The sequence below is a fragment of the Eubalaena glacialis genome, chromosome 7 (assembly GCF_028564815.1).
Source record: "Eubalaena glacialis isolate mEubGla1 chromosome 7, mEubGla1.1.hap2.+ XY, whole genome shotgun sequence".
NCBI lineage: Eukaryota > Metazoa > Chordata > Mammalia > Artiodactyla > Balaenidae > Eubalaena > Eubalaena glacialis.
The window spans coordinates 33464562-33480062 of NC_083722.1; the positions used below are offsets into that span (position 1 = coordinate 33464562).

The following is a 15501-nucleotide window of genomic DNA, read 5'->3' on the forward strand; positions in this document are numbered from 1 at the left end:
GGTCCCAGAGATGAGCAAGAGGGGCCTCCAGCTGCCCTTGGAGAGTTCACCCCCGCTGGGGAGGTGGGGGCTGAGTGAGGATGATCCACCAGAACCTGGTCCACAGGGGCCTGGAGGAGGGAGTGACTCAGGAAGTGCCGGTGGGAAGGCCTCCAGCCCCAGACATCAGAGGTCCTCCTTTCTGGCTTATTTCTTGACTCCCAGAATTCCCCCCAAAGTCTTAGAACCCTGAGCCAGAAGGGCCATGGCATCGCCCCAGGATGGGGCCCTGTGTTGACAGGATGTCCAAGTGTGGCACTGACATCATAACCCGGGGTACCTCCCCTCTGAACCGCAGACAGAAGGGCCGAGAGAGACTGACAGACACCCGAGCACGGAACCTTCATGCAGTTATTTCACACACAAGGGAGCATCACAGACTTTGTTACCCAGTGAACTGTGAGCTGCTTTCCAGAAAGAAGGGGCATTTGTTTTTTGTACAGTCTAATGTCTTCAAGGTCACAGACCAAAGCCAAGCCAGCTGCTGCATTTGGGAATTGATCCTCTAACCACACAGCCTACCTGGAATCCTGGGCAGCACTGGGGATGCCATCCCAGGGCACAGTGCTGGCCGCCCCGCTCCCATCCCCTGCAGAGGAAGCCAGTCTGTGCTGCTGACCTGCTGGAGGCCCTCCCGGCAGCTCGGCCCAGGGTGCTGGGTGTGGGGCTTGAGTGATAGGAGCAGAGCCCTCAGGTGCTTGACTTGTGTTTTCTTAGGTTTATAATTTGCCCTGATGCTGGGGCTGGAGCCAGTGAGGCCAGATCTACCCGCCAGCCACCCCCTTCCCCTCCGTCTTCACCCCACACTCCCTGGGGCTGTGTCAGAGGGAAGCCTCCCAATCTCCCAGCCCTGCCCTGCCCTACCCTGCCCAGGACTGCTGTAGGGAGGGCGATCCTTTCCTTGGTTCCAAGTGCTGATTCACAAGGCCTGAGCCTCAAGTCCTTGGGGGCAGGAGCGGAGGATCCTCCCTGCAACCCTGGCCCAAACCACTCCAGCTGGCCACCCCGCTGAGACCCTCCTTGAGTCCCCAGCAGCAAGGATTTGCCCACGGTGCCTCCTGAGTCCTGGCTGGTGTGACCTCACCCCCCTGCCAGGCCTTCTTCCGCCTCCTCCTTGTGAAATTTCATAGATCTTTAGGAAGCCTGGCACCTGCCCCCCAAGACTGTAGGCCTCAAGACACATGTTTGTGGGTCTTCATCTCCCCTAGCAGAGTCCTGGCACAGTAGGTCCTCCTTGTGAGTTTGCAGGAAAGAATATAGAGGATAAGGTCGGGTACAGTTGCCAGTCTCTGGGCTTTGAGGCCAGACGTCATGACCTAGTCAGATCTCCTGGCACAAAGTAGGTCTTCAGAATACGGTCACATTGCTCCTGAAATTCTCCTGGCAGCAACTCCGTAGGAGAAACTTGTGATTATGAAGTAGTCAGCGTTCGGGTCACCCAGGGACTCAAGTGTGACTTCTTCAGGTGTCTCCGTTGTCCTCCCTTCTTTCTGCAGACCTCTTGTCAACCTCTGGCTACTCCCATATTCTTAATCTCCCCACCCAGGCCTAGCCATTTGTCAAGGCGGGTGCTTTGAAAAACTATCCAGGAATATATCAATAGGGCCCACTCAGACCATTCCTCCAGGAAGCCACCCTAGACTTCTGAGTTCCCTACTTTTCCCCCTGTGTCCTCAGCATCATTCACACTGCTCCATGCCAGCTAGGGCGGGAGGGAAGCGGTGTGTGGCAGTCACGGGGGGAAGACGATGTTAATTAATTCCCTGGTAGAGAACTACTGCTGGCCCAGAGGAGAGAGCGCTGACAGTGAGGATCCGCACACCAGAAAGTGAAATAGCTCCCATCTCCATGTCCTGGTGGAGAGCTGTCCGCAGGAAGCAAAGTCCAAACTCTCCATTTGTGAGTCAGGCTTCTTCCTGGTTCCTGGGGCTGGGAGGAAGCAATTGATGCTACAGGGTGCTACTGAAAGATGGAGAAATAAATGTCTCTTGGTGTCCAAAGGAAGCCTTGGGAATCCCCCCGGGGCTGAGAGTCAGCGTGAGACCCGGGGCAGGGAGCAGTGGGGCGGGAAGGAACAAGGATGCGCCAGTCACTCTACATGGAGGAAGATTTCGGCGCTAATCGCCGGCATTGGCAGAACTGGTCCACGGTAATTGGGTTACTGGATTATAAAACATCCACTGGCTTTATTTAGGAGACTAATCAGAAAACATTTAGAACAACAACGTTGCTATAAAGGAGACCATGAATCATGAACCCATGTCTTGGAGAACTGCCCTTGGCTTCAGCCTCTTTTGGGGAGCAGAATCCCAGGAGAATCCAAGTTAAACTCCTTTGACAGACCTGAGAGGAAGTCTTGACGAAAACCGAAGCCAAGTCACTTGGGGAATTGTGTATATAGTCTCTGAAGGACGGCCCAGTGTCAGAAAAAGGAAAATCTTTTTGGTTTTTCTTCCCCAAACAAGCAGTGGTGGTCTGGCGGGAGCAGGGTGTTAACCCTTCTGAATTATAAGCAAACAAGTCTTGCCAAGCCGTTGGCCAAAGTCAACTTCCTCTCTTCCCCCCACCCGTCTCTCTCTCTCTGGTTCAAAGGATGGTCCTTTTGGACAGATATCTTCCTTGCAGACTGTGCCCCGTCTCCTGGTGCCCCTGGGGGTGCGGGGGGAGGGGAGAGGAACTTTGATGCACTAGAACAGGGGTCAACATACTATGGCTGGGACCAAATCCAGCCCCCGACTGTCCTTGTACAGCCTGTGAGCCCAGAAGGGTTTTGTACATCTTTAAATGGTTGAAGAAAAATCAAACAAAGAACACTATTTCTTGACATGTGAAAATTATATAAAATTCAAATTTCAGTGTCCATAAATAAAGTTCTATTAGGACACGACCACACCCATTCATTTATATATTGTTTATGGCTGCTTTCACTCTGCAACTGCAGAGTTATGACAGACATCGTATGGCCCGCAAAGCTGAAAATATTTACTAGCTAGCCCGCAAAGCTGAAAATATTTACTAGCTGGCCCTGTACAGAAAAGCCCCTTGCTAAAACATCTTTGTAGAGCCTTATTATTATGTACAGCATTCCATGAACCTGGCACTGTAGGGCCCTGTGAAAATAGTAAATTCTGGCCCTTGGTCCATGTCAGAAGCATGGAAATCTAGGGGTGAAGTGCTTTGGGTCTCATTTGTCTGGCTTGGCATTTCAGCTCAATGAGTGTTTATTGAGCATCTGCTGTGTCTCAATCACTGGGGACCCAAGATGGGTAGGATGCTGTCCCTGCCTTGGAATGACTGGACAGACAGTGGGGAGATGGGCTCCGAAGCAGGTCGTTTGACTATAATGCTTCCGGGGGATCAGAGAGAGCATCTCAGATTCTGAGCAGACAATTTTTTTGTCGAACTGAATCCAGAATCCTGAAGTCTTGCTCTAATAAGGAAGGACTTGACCAAAGAAATGTGAAAGCAGTAGTTCTGTTAAGTTGTTCATGAATGAAAAAGCTCCTGGTGCCAATTACCCAATGGGAAGTGTTGTACATAATGAGCAAAGCAGTTACCTTATTAGAAAAATAACAAAGACATGAATCTTGAGTTGGTATTAGAACAGTCCTGTGGGATTGACTAATCCACCAAGAAGAACAGTTTCCAGGTTTTAGATGATATGTTTAAAACAGCCTTTTGACAAGATGCTGAACTGTGTGCTACTGCCTGTGTAAAGGGGGTAAGGGTGGGGGTGTGTACAAGCATTCTTGTATGAGCATAAAATATCTTTAGAATATACAGGAACCTGAACGACTGTCCCAGGAGGGGGGGCTGGGTATCTGGGGACAAGGCTGAGAGGAAGACTTTGGGCAGATACCCGTTTTAAAATTTTTGCTCTAACTTTTCACTTTATTTTCAAGTATTTATTTAGGATGATTTTCAGTCTTTTGTATGCTCTTTTATACCTTTTGAATTTTGAACCACGTAAATATAGTACCTATTCAAAAAATACATAAATTTAATGTAAAATAAGTAGCACATGGTCTTGCTATTACCTTCCTACATCTTCCTAGGGAGGTCGTTTTCCCTCTCTTTCATTCAGTATATGATTCTTTTTTTTTTTTTAATCTTTATTGGAGTATAATTGCTTCACAATACTGTGTTAGTTTCTGTTGTACAACAAAGTGAATCAGCCCTATGCATACATATATCCCCATATCCCCTCCCTGTTGAGCCTCCCTCCCACCCTCCCTATCCCACCCCTCTAGGTGGTCACAAAACACCGAGCTGATCTCCCTGTGCTGTGCTGCTGCTTCCCACTAGCTGTTTTACATTCGGTAGTGTATATATATTGATGCTATTCTCACTTTGTCCCGGCGTCCCACTCCCCCGCTGTGTCCTCAAGTCCGTTCTCTGTGGCAGGGCAGGAGTATATGACTCTTGATTGCCTACTACTGTGAGTCAGGTACTGTTCTAGGTCCAGCAGTTACAGCTCTGGGCCTCAGCTTGTTCCTCTGAATGTGGGGAGTTGACCTCTAAGGCAGCCTTCAACTTGAGAGGGCATCAGACTCAACAGGAGGGCTCATTAAAACACAGACTGCTGGTCCCCACCCCCAAGATTCAGTGGGTTTGGGTGAGGCTCAACAATCAGCATTTACAACAAGTTCCCAGGTGATGTTATATGCTGCTGGCCTGGGAACCACACTTTGGGAGCCCCCCTCTGACTTCCTAGGGTTCCCTACTTTCTAGGGTTCTTTATAAATAAACTACATTCCCAGTTCTGAAAATATGAACAAATAAAGAATAGATTCCTGTAGCTCAGAACACAAAGTAATCCCTCTCACCGTGCAGTTTGGGAACACAACAAAGCAGACAGGTCAACAGAAGTAAAGTTATCTAGCTTCCATTCCCCCCACAGGGGCATGATGGAGGAACACAGAATCAGATCATGGTCAGAGTTTGATGAGTTTCAACAAGTAATTCTTCCTGGGGGAAGTGACTTGGTGCGAAGCTTTCGAGGAAGGTTAAGTGGCGAGGTTTAAGCCAGGCGGCCTGGCCTAATACCCACAGGATAACACTGCTGGACATCATTTTAAGGCCTCACAATTTATCCCTGACCATACAAATTCAGCCTGATCATCAGTGAGTTCCTGACAAGGACATGGTCCCCAGCATGGACCCCTGCACCTGACTCCATGCCTTAGTGCATGCTGTTCCCTCAGCTGAAATACCCTTCCTGGTCCCCTCACCTCTGTAAACCCTATTTGTCCATCAGGACCCAGGTAAAATCAAACTATTCTTCATGAGAATTTAATATCTGCTCAACCTACACTTAATATCTTTTTCTGTATATCAATTCATTGGGACACTTGATCATTATTATATGTTTCATTTATTGATTCATTCATTCAACAATATTACCACTCCATCAACAAATTCTTATCAAAGGGCCTACCATATACTGGGAATTATGGTAGATTTGGAGAATAGAATCATAGGTCAAAACAGACTTGGTCCCTGTCCTAGTAAAAGAAAGATCCATTTATCAAATAATTGCACTGCTGGAAGTACAATTACAGGCTGAGAAGAGTGGTCTGAAGGAAAGAAATATGGTTTTATGAGAACATAAAAGAAATGACCCTGATGTAGCCTTAGGAGTGGGTGTCAGGATAGACTTTCCAAGAAAGTATAGTTTGGGCTGAGAGCTGAAGGTTGCCCAGGACTTGGCTGGATGAGGAGTTGGAGTGGGGAAGGGGAACGCTCTCCAAATTGGGGGACCAGCATGTGCAAAGGTCCTGCTGTAGGAGGCAGCTTGGCAGGTTCAAGGAACTGAAAGACCACAGTGGCTGGGGGTGGGGATGGGGAGGTGTTGGAGAACAAGGAGAAGAGGGGTACATCGTGAGGCTGGGAACAAACCCCGCAGAGCCCTGTCGGCCTTGTTAATGATTTTGGTCTTTAACCGAAGATTGCTAAGATGCCATGAAAGGGTTTTAAACAGTGGGTTGATGGGGGCAGAGTTATGTTTGGAAAAGTTTATTCTGCTGCTGCTGTCTGGAGAATGAACAAGACTGAAATCAGGGAGACCAATCAGAAGGCTGTTGGAAGAGTGCAGAAGGTAGATACGGTGTCTTGGACTAGGGTGATAGTAGTGGAACCAGAGAAAAATGGGTGGAGTTAAGAAAACGTTAGGAAGTAAATTGCTGGGTTGTGGTGGTTGGTTAAGAGAGAGGGAAGAATCGAGGGCGAGACTATGGAGGAGCATCCATTTGGGAGGATGTGATAATGAGTTTGCTTTGAACCTGAAAGCTGTGGAGTAGGCAGCTGATCAGGAGCTCAGACCCTCTGAGCTGGGAGTGGTCACTGGGAGTCCTAAAGGCTCACCGCATCACTTCACCTTCAGGATCTGCTCCAGCCATCTTTGGCCAACCTTTGTCCCGTCCCACTGCTTCCCTTGTTCCAGCATTCATTCCACCAAACCAAACCCCCCACCTTGAATTTGTCCATCTCCTTCTCTTGTCATTCCGAAAGGGACAGAGACCAACTCAGGCTTGCACCCATTTGGAGGGGGCCTACTGCAGGGGTCTTCAAACTTTCTGCTTAAAATCCCCCATAAAAGGATTTTGTAAAACCATTTACCCTCTCACACATTTTTAAGTTTACATCTACATTTTTTATCATACGTCTGCCAAAGATGCAATTTCCAGTACATTGTAAACATTGATATTTTTAAGTAAAACGATTACATCACTGTTTTAAATGTATCCAGTGGAATCTAAACACCATAGGAATTTGACACCCACCATCATCCATTTTAAAAACGCATGAGCACGCTCTTTGTTAATAGTCAGTGTTCCTTTTTCTCCTTGAAATTTTACTTCTGTTTCACTTCCCCTGTGGAATTTTACCCTAATGTAATATATGTAATATGTTTTTGTGCTTAAAGCTCTGTCGTTTGTTTCCCTGTCACATTTCTCTGTAACAATTTCATATGAAGTTAAAACTTTTTAAATTTCCTGAAATCAGAAAGTTCTAAATACTAAAATTTTCTTCGTGTTTGATATATAATTATGATTATTAATAGTATGCAGGCAATCAAAACAACATAAAATATATTCTAATTTGGATAAATAATTAATAAACATAAAAACTAAAATTATGTTGAAAATGTACGTTAGGTGGTGATGCTGGTGACTTTTCAAAGTAATTTTTTTCATGTAAATACATTGTTCTTTTGTTTGCTTTTTGGAGTTTTTTGGGTTGTTTGTTTGTTTGTTTGAAGTATAGTTGATTTACAGTGTTTTGCCAATCTCTGCTGTACAGCAGAGTGACTCAGTTTTACACACATATACATTCTTTTTAAAATATTCTTTTCCATTATGGTTTATCCCAGGAGATTGGATATAGTTCCCTGGGCTATACAGTAGGACCTTGCTGTTTATCCACTCTCAATGTAATAGTTTGCATCTACCAACCCCAAATTCCCAGTCCATCCCTCTCTCTCCCCGCCTCCCCCCTTGGCAACCACAAGTCTGATCTCTATGTCTGTGATTCTGTTTCTGTTTCGTAGAAACAGATTCATATGAGGGATATCATATGGTGTTTGTCTTTCTCTTTCTGACTTCCTTCACTAAGTATGATAATCTCTAGTTGTATCCATGTTGCTGCAAATGGCATTATGTTGTGCTTTTTTATGGCTGAGTAGTATTCCATTGTATATATGTACCACATCTTCTTTATCCATTCATCTGTTGATGGGCGTTTAGGCTGTTTCCATGTTTTGGCTAAGTAATTTTTTTATTGATGTATAACATACATGCATGTATGTGACGGGGTCTGAGTGTACAGCTCAGGTTATTACAGAGTGAGCACACCCATGCAGTTATCACCCAGGTCCAGAGATAGAATCTTGCTGGTGCCAGGTTATCTCTTCTGTTTTTTTATTTATCCATGGAAGAATACTATTTGTTGCATGAGATATGAGACAAGGATCAGTGTCGATTGTATTTCCATTTTTCATTTATATAGATGTAAACGCTGAAAAACCCTCATTCACATAAACTAATAGATAAAAATACAAGTTTTATTAAAGCAGGGTCTACTCAGTTCTTGATCTGCTTCTGAGTTATGTACCAAAAATCACATAGTGATATATCACTAACAATTATATTTTAATTACTTCTATTAGGCCTTCCTAATGAAAAAAAGAATTGGAAACCACCCAGCTTGCAAAGAAGATTTACTACTTGTTTATTAGTGTTGCTCACTTTCAATGTTCTGTGTCCTCTCATGTGGCGGCTGGGGGAGTTATCCCTGGGGCGTAAGCCCAGTTAAGATTTGGGATGGGATGAGTAAGAAGTTTGTCTTTCTTTTGTAAAGGAGGAGGGCTGTTGTGAAAGAGCAGGTATGGCACCTCTGTCACTGGTTAGCAGACATCTGGTCCTGTCCAAAACCATTTGGCATGGACCAAATATGCTTTATGGACATTTTGGATAAGACCAAATTTCAGGGACCTTTTGACGTGGACCAAATATCTTACGGACCCAATGTCTTATGGATGTTTTGGACAGGACCAAATGTCCTGTAATTCTGTCACCCATCAGTTCTAGAAAAGGGTTTTTATGGAAGTTGAGGATCTGGAAATTGATTCTCTTAAAGCTTTGAATGTGTGTGTATAGTGCTTGGAAAGTCTTTGTGTACTCCCTGGGGTTGACATACCCCAGTTTGAAGTTCACAGAGGAACTTGTATGGCTTCAAATCAGACTAGACCAATCACTCAAAATTTCCTAGTTCATGTTTCTAAGAGAGGGAATCTGATTGGCCCAGCCTATTGTTTTGAGTCAGGCCACATCATAGGCTTCCGACCAGCTGGTCAGCACTGTACACAGATGTTTCCCTGAGCAGGGACCCCAAGGAAGCAGGTAGCTGTGTACTGACACGTGTACTACTTTTCCTTGAAACTGTTTCCGGTTCTGTTCTTCTGCTAGAAATACGCTCTCCAGACTATGAGTTCCTTATCTGTTATTTTTCACCATTTCATTACATGCATCTCTTTCCTCCTTGTACTGTAGTTATTCATGTGGCCAATTGCCTTTTCTAACTGTAAGCTCCTTGAGAGATGGCCCATGTCTTAATGATTTCCTAGCATTGTGCCTTACACTTGGTAGATGTCTATGTCTAATAAGTATTTTTTGACCAGATGAATTGATTAATGAATGTCTTAAACTTCTTTATATCCCCTACAGGACCTAGAATAGTGCTGGGCTTTCAATAGCAGGGTTCCAGAAGAATGGATGAATTAATCAGTGAGCAAAACAATGAATTAACGTATCAATGAACTAATGAGCCGTTGAGCAATGGCTTGAAAGTAAGAGAGTTCATATCTCACATGGGGGTCAGGATCTGCAGAATAAGTGTAAAAGAGTGACATGTATGAAACTGGCTATTTCTAATCCAGGCTCCTGTTTTGTGTTTATTTCCATAATGGGTTGTGGTAGATACAGTTGCTCATTGCAAAACATCCAAGTAAATCCTTTCCTGTCCTTTGCATCTCGTCTTGCAGGTGTGAGCAGTATCTCTTCACCACGGTGGTGTTTGGTCCGTACCTCAGCCCGGGTGAGGATGTAAAACCCCCCGCCCTGCACATGCGTGGTAGAGGCCAACAGGAACACCTGGCTCCAGCCACAGTCATGGACATGTCAGCCGTGGAGTAGTGTGGACGCTTTCTCTCTGCTTCTCAGGGTTTCAGTCCTTTCGGGTTTGTGTCATTGATCTTTTTTTATGGTTTTGTGGCTGGACGTTCACGATCAAGGCAGGCACCATGGGGGATCAGCAACTGTACAAGACCAATCACGTGGCCCACGGTGGTGAGAACCTTTTCTACCAACAGCCACCACTTGGCGTCCACGGTGGGCTGAACCACAACTATGGGAATACAGTCCCCGGGGCTGGAATGGATGCCCCTCAGGCATCACCCATCTCCCCCCACTTCCCTCAAGACACTCGGGATGGTCTGGGCTTGCCTGTTGGCTCCAAAACGCTTGGCCAAGTGGACTCCTCAAGGCAGGGAGGGTGGGCAGGCCATGCAGGGCCTGGAAACCATGTCCAGCTACGTGGCAACCTGACCAACTCGAACATGATGTGGGGGTCTCCAGCCCAGGCGGAGCCCACCGATGGCTACCAGTACACCTACTCCCAGGCCAGCGAGATCCGGACCCAGAAGCTCACCAGCGGTGTCCTGCACAAGCTAGACTCTTTCACCCAGGTGTTTGCCAACCAAAACCTGCGAATTCAGGTCAACAATATGGCCCAGGTGCTGCACACCCAGTCAGCGGTGATGGACGGAGCCCCTGAAAGCGCCCTCCGCCAGTTGCTGTCCCAGAAGCCCATGGAGCCCCCAGCACCGGCTCTCCCTTCCCGCTACCAGCAGGTGCCCCAGCAGCCTCACCCTGGTTTCACTGGCGGGCTGTCCAAACCAGCTCTTCAGGTTGGGCCGCACCCAAGCCAAGGGCACCCGTATTATGACTACCAGCAGCCACTGGCCCAGATGCCAGTGCAGGGAGGACAGTCACTGCAGGCCCCCCAGATGCTGTCCCAGCACATGCAGCAGCTGCAGCAGCACCAGTATTACCCGCAGCAGCAACAGCAGCAAGCCGGGCAGCCGCGGATGTCAGTGCAAGAAATGCAGCCGCAGCAGCAGCAGCAGATTCGCCCAGCGCAGCCCCAGCAGCTGCAGCAGCGGCAGGGTTCGATGCAGATACCTCAGTATTACCAGTCCTCACCCATGATGCAGCATTTGCCAGAGTCACGTCAGCCACAGATGCACCTGCAGCCCGCTTCTTATCACAGGGACCCCCACCAGTACACCCCGGAGCAGGCGCACGCTGTCCAGCTGATTCAGCTGGGCTCCGTGCCCCAGTACTACTACCAGGAGCCCCAGCAGCCCTACGGCCACCCCATGTACCAGCAGAGCCACCTGGCCCAGCACCAGCAGCCTGAGGATGGTCAGCCCAAGACTTATCCAAGCGACAGGCAGGCCCAGGCCATGCTGAGCTCCCATGGGGACCTGGGGCCTCCAGATACAGGAATGAGTGACCCGACAAGCTCGGACCTGAACAGGGTCAGCAGTGCGCTCCCCCACCGGCCGCTCCTGTCCCCCAGTGGCATCCACCTCAACAACATGGGGCCTCAGCACCAGCAGCCATCTCCCAGTGCCGTGTGGCCCCAGGTATTCTCACAGTGGCTGTTTCTCCTGGTGTCTCAGTGTGCCCATGGGCCAGCCAGAGCTGAGTCTATGCAGTGCCCAGTCCGCTCTCCAAACCCCTCCAACACTTCTGTACTTTATTTATTCCACAAACGTTAACCAGATGCTGTGGAATACAAAAGCAATTTTGGCTCAGTCCTTTGCCCATAGAGCTTACAATCTCACTAAGGAGATGGCCAATACACCATATCAGGTCCTGAATGATGCATGTAACGGTCAAGGCCTGATCAGGTGCCCAGGGACCACCACCGTGTCTGGTGCCCCTTAAGTCTGTATCCTTAGGGAATTTCCTATGAAATCGTTCCCTCTTTGGGAGGGAGACCACATTATGATAGCATTTCTCAAAGTCTAATGCCCAGAATAGGAGTTCCGTAGAATGTTGAATGGATATTGCTGGGAGGAGGGGAATGGGTTCTCTGGATAAACGAATTTGGGGTTTCTTAAATTGAAACAGGTTGCAGTGCTGCTGGGCTTCTCAGAGACTTTAATATGCTCATGTGCACTGCACATCTCCCCAAGGGGATACCTTGTGTAGTTGCAGAGGTGAAAACCTTAGCTGCCCACAGGATCCAGGCAGGTAAAGTCAATAAGCAAAACGGCCTGGGATGAGATAATAAGGACTGTGTGGGCTAGAGAGCAGACGTCCCATCTAATGACATTCTTAGGATTTTTTAAAACAGTCCAGCCAAGCAAACCATGTCTGCAGGCCAGATTCAGCCTGAGGGTGACGGTCATTAACCCTGGATTATTTCCAAAATGTATTTGATCACAAAACTGCCTACTGTGTCCTGGGCACCGTTCAGGCCTTGGCGTGTCCCAAGTGCTACACTCAAGTGACAACAGGGTCGGGGGAGGAGGGCACCTTGAATAGGATTGGGGTAGATGGAGAGAGGGCTCCGATGAAGGTTGAAGATCAGGCATGAAGTCCCCTTGACGCTGTTTTGTTTAGGACTCAGGCCTGTAGTAACTGAGAGACTTTGTTAATATAAGAATAAGATGACATGGCCAAAGCTGAGGTCTCCCAGCGTGAGGCTGTGTCGTCCAGCCCTCCATTCGGGAATGGAGCCTGTCTGTGTACAGAGTTGGTGGAGAGGGAGAACAAGAAGGAAGGAGGTGGGGGATTGAGTCCCGGTGAGCTTGTGGCTGGCGGGGCTCCGTGAGGGGGCGTGGCCCCAAGCCAGGGAACATCAGGGGAAAGAAGTCTGGAAGCCTCAGGTGTGGAAGGGCAAGGGCGTGCGTATCTGTGAGCCCGGTCAGCGTGAGGCGGAGAGCAGAAAGAATCCTAGAAGTGTGCAGGCCCTGGGGTTCCCGCTGCTCGAGGACTCCTCCCATCAGAAACACATTTGTTTTTTTTCTTCTTTCTTCCGGTGTCCTGCATGGCTGAAAACAGATGCACCTACCTGATGGCAGAGCCCAGCCAGGGTCCCCTGACTCAAGGTAGGATGGATGCATGGAGGCTTGTTGGCATTTTGGGAGACTGGAAGGTTTCCCTGAATTGTCTCATGATTCATTTCCAAATTCAAAGTCAATTCCTCAAAGAAATTTATAAGAATAATAATAGCAGCTATTGTTTTTGAGTGCTTATTATTACTCTATATCATATGTAATAAAAGTAGCTCAATGAGGGTTGGTATGATTACCATGTGCCTAGCACATAGTAAGCACTCAACCACTGTTAACTATTATTATCATTATTATTTTACAAATGAGAAAACTGAGGCTCAGAGAGCTTAAGGTTGCACATCAAGAAAGTAGGGATGCTGGGATGGACTCCAAAGCCCATGTTCTGCCCTCTGTCCATTCAATGAGTATTTATTTAGTACCTACTGTGTGCTAGGCATGGAACTAAGCTATGAGGATGCCCCAGTGAATAGTACAGTCTTGTTTCCTCCCCTCATGGGTTTGGTAAATAAAGACTTAGCCAGAACCTTACAAACTAAGACATGCAACCTGGAGGCTGAACCAGAAGACTGAGACCCATGTCTCTAAGGGAAGACTTCTGGAAGAGGAGAGCTGAAGCTGATTCTAGAAGGGTCATAAGCCAGAGGTGGGAAAAAACCCAGCATCTGAAGGCGTGGAATGAAGAAAGGTGTTTGGTTCAACTCTTGCATGATCTTGAGCACGCCCTTTCCTACTCTTGAGCCTCAGTTTTCCATCTGCAAATTGGGCTTAGTTCTCTGAAGGGAATTGGGGTGATACAAGTAGGGCCATAGCCATGGGAGCTCTGGATGAATGAAATGGGTTCATTGTGGGGTGTGAGGTCTTGTGATGAGTCACTGTTTCCCTTCATCAATGTGTGTGTCCTCTCCACTTGGTCCTACCCTTGAGCAGTGGCCAACCAAAAGGACTGTTTGGGGAGCAGTTTGATGCCAAGAACAAGCTGACATGCTCCATCTGCCTGAAGGAGTTCAAGAGTCTGCCTGCCCTGAACGGCCACATGCGGTCCCACGGGGGGATGAGGGCCTCCCCCAGCCTCAAACAGGTGAGCAGGAGTCAGCCCCCGGTCCTTCCCAGGCCATGTGCTGCTTGCTTTGCTTTGCTGCCATCAGAGAGTGATGTGAGCCCCACTCGGGGAACCTGAGGAGGCATGGTCGTTCCCTAACGGAAGTACTCAAGTTTTGACGCTGGGAGCCAGCCAGGTCACACAGTCTCCGCTTCCACTGGCTTCATGAACAAGAGTCCAGAACTGAGGTGGTAGAAATCCTTTTAGGGGATCCCAGCCTCTCCAGCTCCTGGAGAAGACAGCAAAGAAAACATGTAGATGCAATATTGTTTTTAACTTCTGCTGCTTGAAGTACTCAAGACCAGGGTCCCTTGGGCCTTCCAGATCCATAGTCAATGGCCAGGGAAAGCTAGTGTGACCATCGGGCTCCCAGCCAGCATTTTCTGTTCACCAGGGCACTAGTAGTAGACTCTAGCGTCCGAAGACCTTTAAATGCCCTTAGGATTATCCAGGTAGGATACCCTTGTGGTGAACTACCCATGCAGTTTTAGAGTTAGATTAAAATTCAAAGAACTTTCTCAATTCTTTGAATGCTGTTTATCTTAATTTAAGTCTATGGGATTAACTCTCTGTTCACCAAAAACTTTGATGTGACCCAGGTCACTCCATCTGCCAACCATGCCAGTTAAAAGAGCTTTTCCTCCATTTGACAGATGAGTAAACTGAGGCCCATAGAATTAAAAGGTCCTGCACAAGAGCTTATGTGGTTTTTTTTTTTTTTTTGGTCTGATTATAAGTCCATGTCCGTTTCTTTAAAAGCAATGACAGCCACACAAAACTTTTTCTTCACTATTTGCTTTAATATACAAGTCATACACAGTCAAGATTTTTTAATGTAGAAAATCAAGTGCCTTGTCCATTGCCGACGGGCATCACTGGAGCCGAGGGACTCAGGCTGGCAGGAAGGAAACCACCCTGCAGCGGTTCTCTGTCACCCACGCATGATGTCCAGGAACATTTCAGGAAGAGCAAAGTGCATCCCCCCCCCCACCCCATGAGAGCTGCTCTCAGCCCAGGATCAAAGCCTTTATTGTCTGTGTAGGAGGAAGGAGAGAAGGCCCCGGCGCCTCCGCCTCAGCCGCCACTGCCGCCTCCGCCTCCGCCACCACCGCAGCTCCCACCCGAGGCGGAAAGCCTCACGCCTATGGTCATGCCCGTGTCTGTCCCTGTCAAGCTTCTCCCGCCCAAGCCCAGCTCTCAGGGCTTCGCCAACAGCATCGCTGCCGCCCCCTCAGCCAGAGACAAGCCAGCCAGCTCGATGTCGGACGACGAGATGCCCGTGCTCGTGAGGATGACCCTCTCTCCCCCACACTCACCCCAAGGGGCTGCCCCCCACCCGCCTGCTGTGAGTTGCTGCTCTGCCCTGCCTGCCTGGGGTGGGGACATCCCTTTGCTTTCTTGGAGATGGGGACAGCTCTGCCAGGGCCACTGGCCTGAGCTCAGACGTGGCTTGGCCTCTCCGGGCTGAGCCCCCCGCGGCCACCTTGGGAATCCCATCCGTGTCCGCACTGCGTGCCACCCAGTAAACACCTGGCACTCTACCAGGCTAATGGTCTGGGTTAGATTCTGAGAGACCCGAAGATGTTCCTAGATTAAACAGAGGTGATAACTCAGCTGGTGATCACAGTTATTAAAATATGGAAGTACTGTCCCAGATAATAAATAGCTACTGCCCAGGGTCCTGGCCCCTCCCCCAGGATCTCCAGACCTCCCCAAA

General features: G+C 48.3%; 1 protein-coding gene across 7 annotated transcripts in view; it reads left to right on the forward strand.

Moving 5' to 3' along the window:
- The window catches only part of TRERF1 (transcriptional regulating factor 1), a 196687-nt gene that overhangs the window by 148947 nt on the left and 32239 nt on the right, over positions 1-15501 (forward strand). For 5 of the 7 annotated variants that reach the window (XM_061196217.1, XM_061196213.1, XM_061196219.1 and 2 more), the window contains 4 exons: positions 9581-11245; positions 12672-12718; positions 13613-13763; positions 14827-15129. In XM_061196217.1, the coding sequence (XP_061052200.1) occupies positions 9839-11245; positions 12672-12718; positions 13613-13763; positions 14827-15129 (1908 nt within the window). In that variant the 5' untranslated portion in view covers positions 9581-9838. The remainder of the gene's footprint in view (positions 1-9580; positions 11246-12671; positions 12719-13612; positions 13764-14826; positions 15130-15501) is intronic. The other 2 variants (XM_061196220.1, XM_061196221.1) reach the window with 1 other exon arrangement.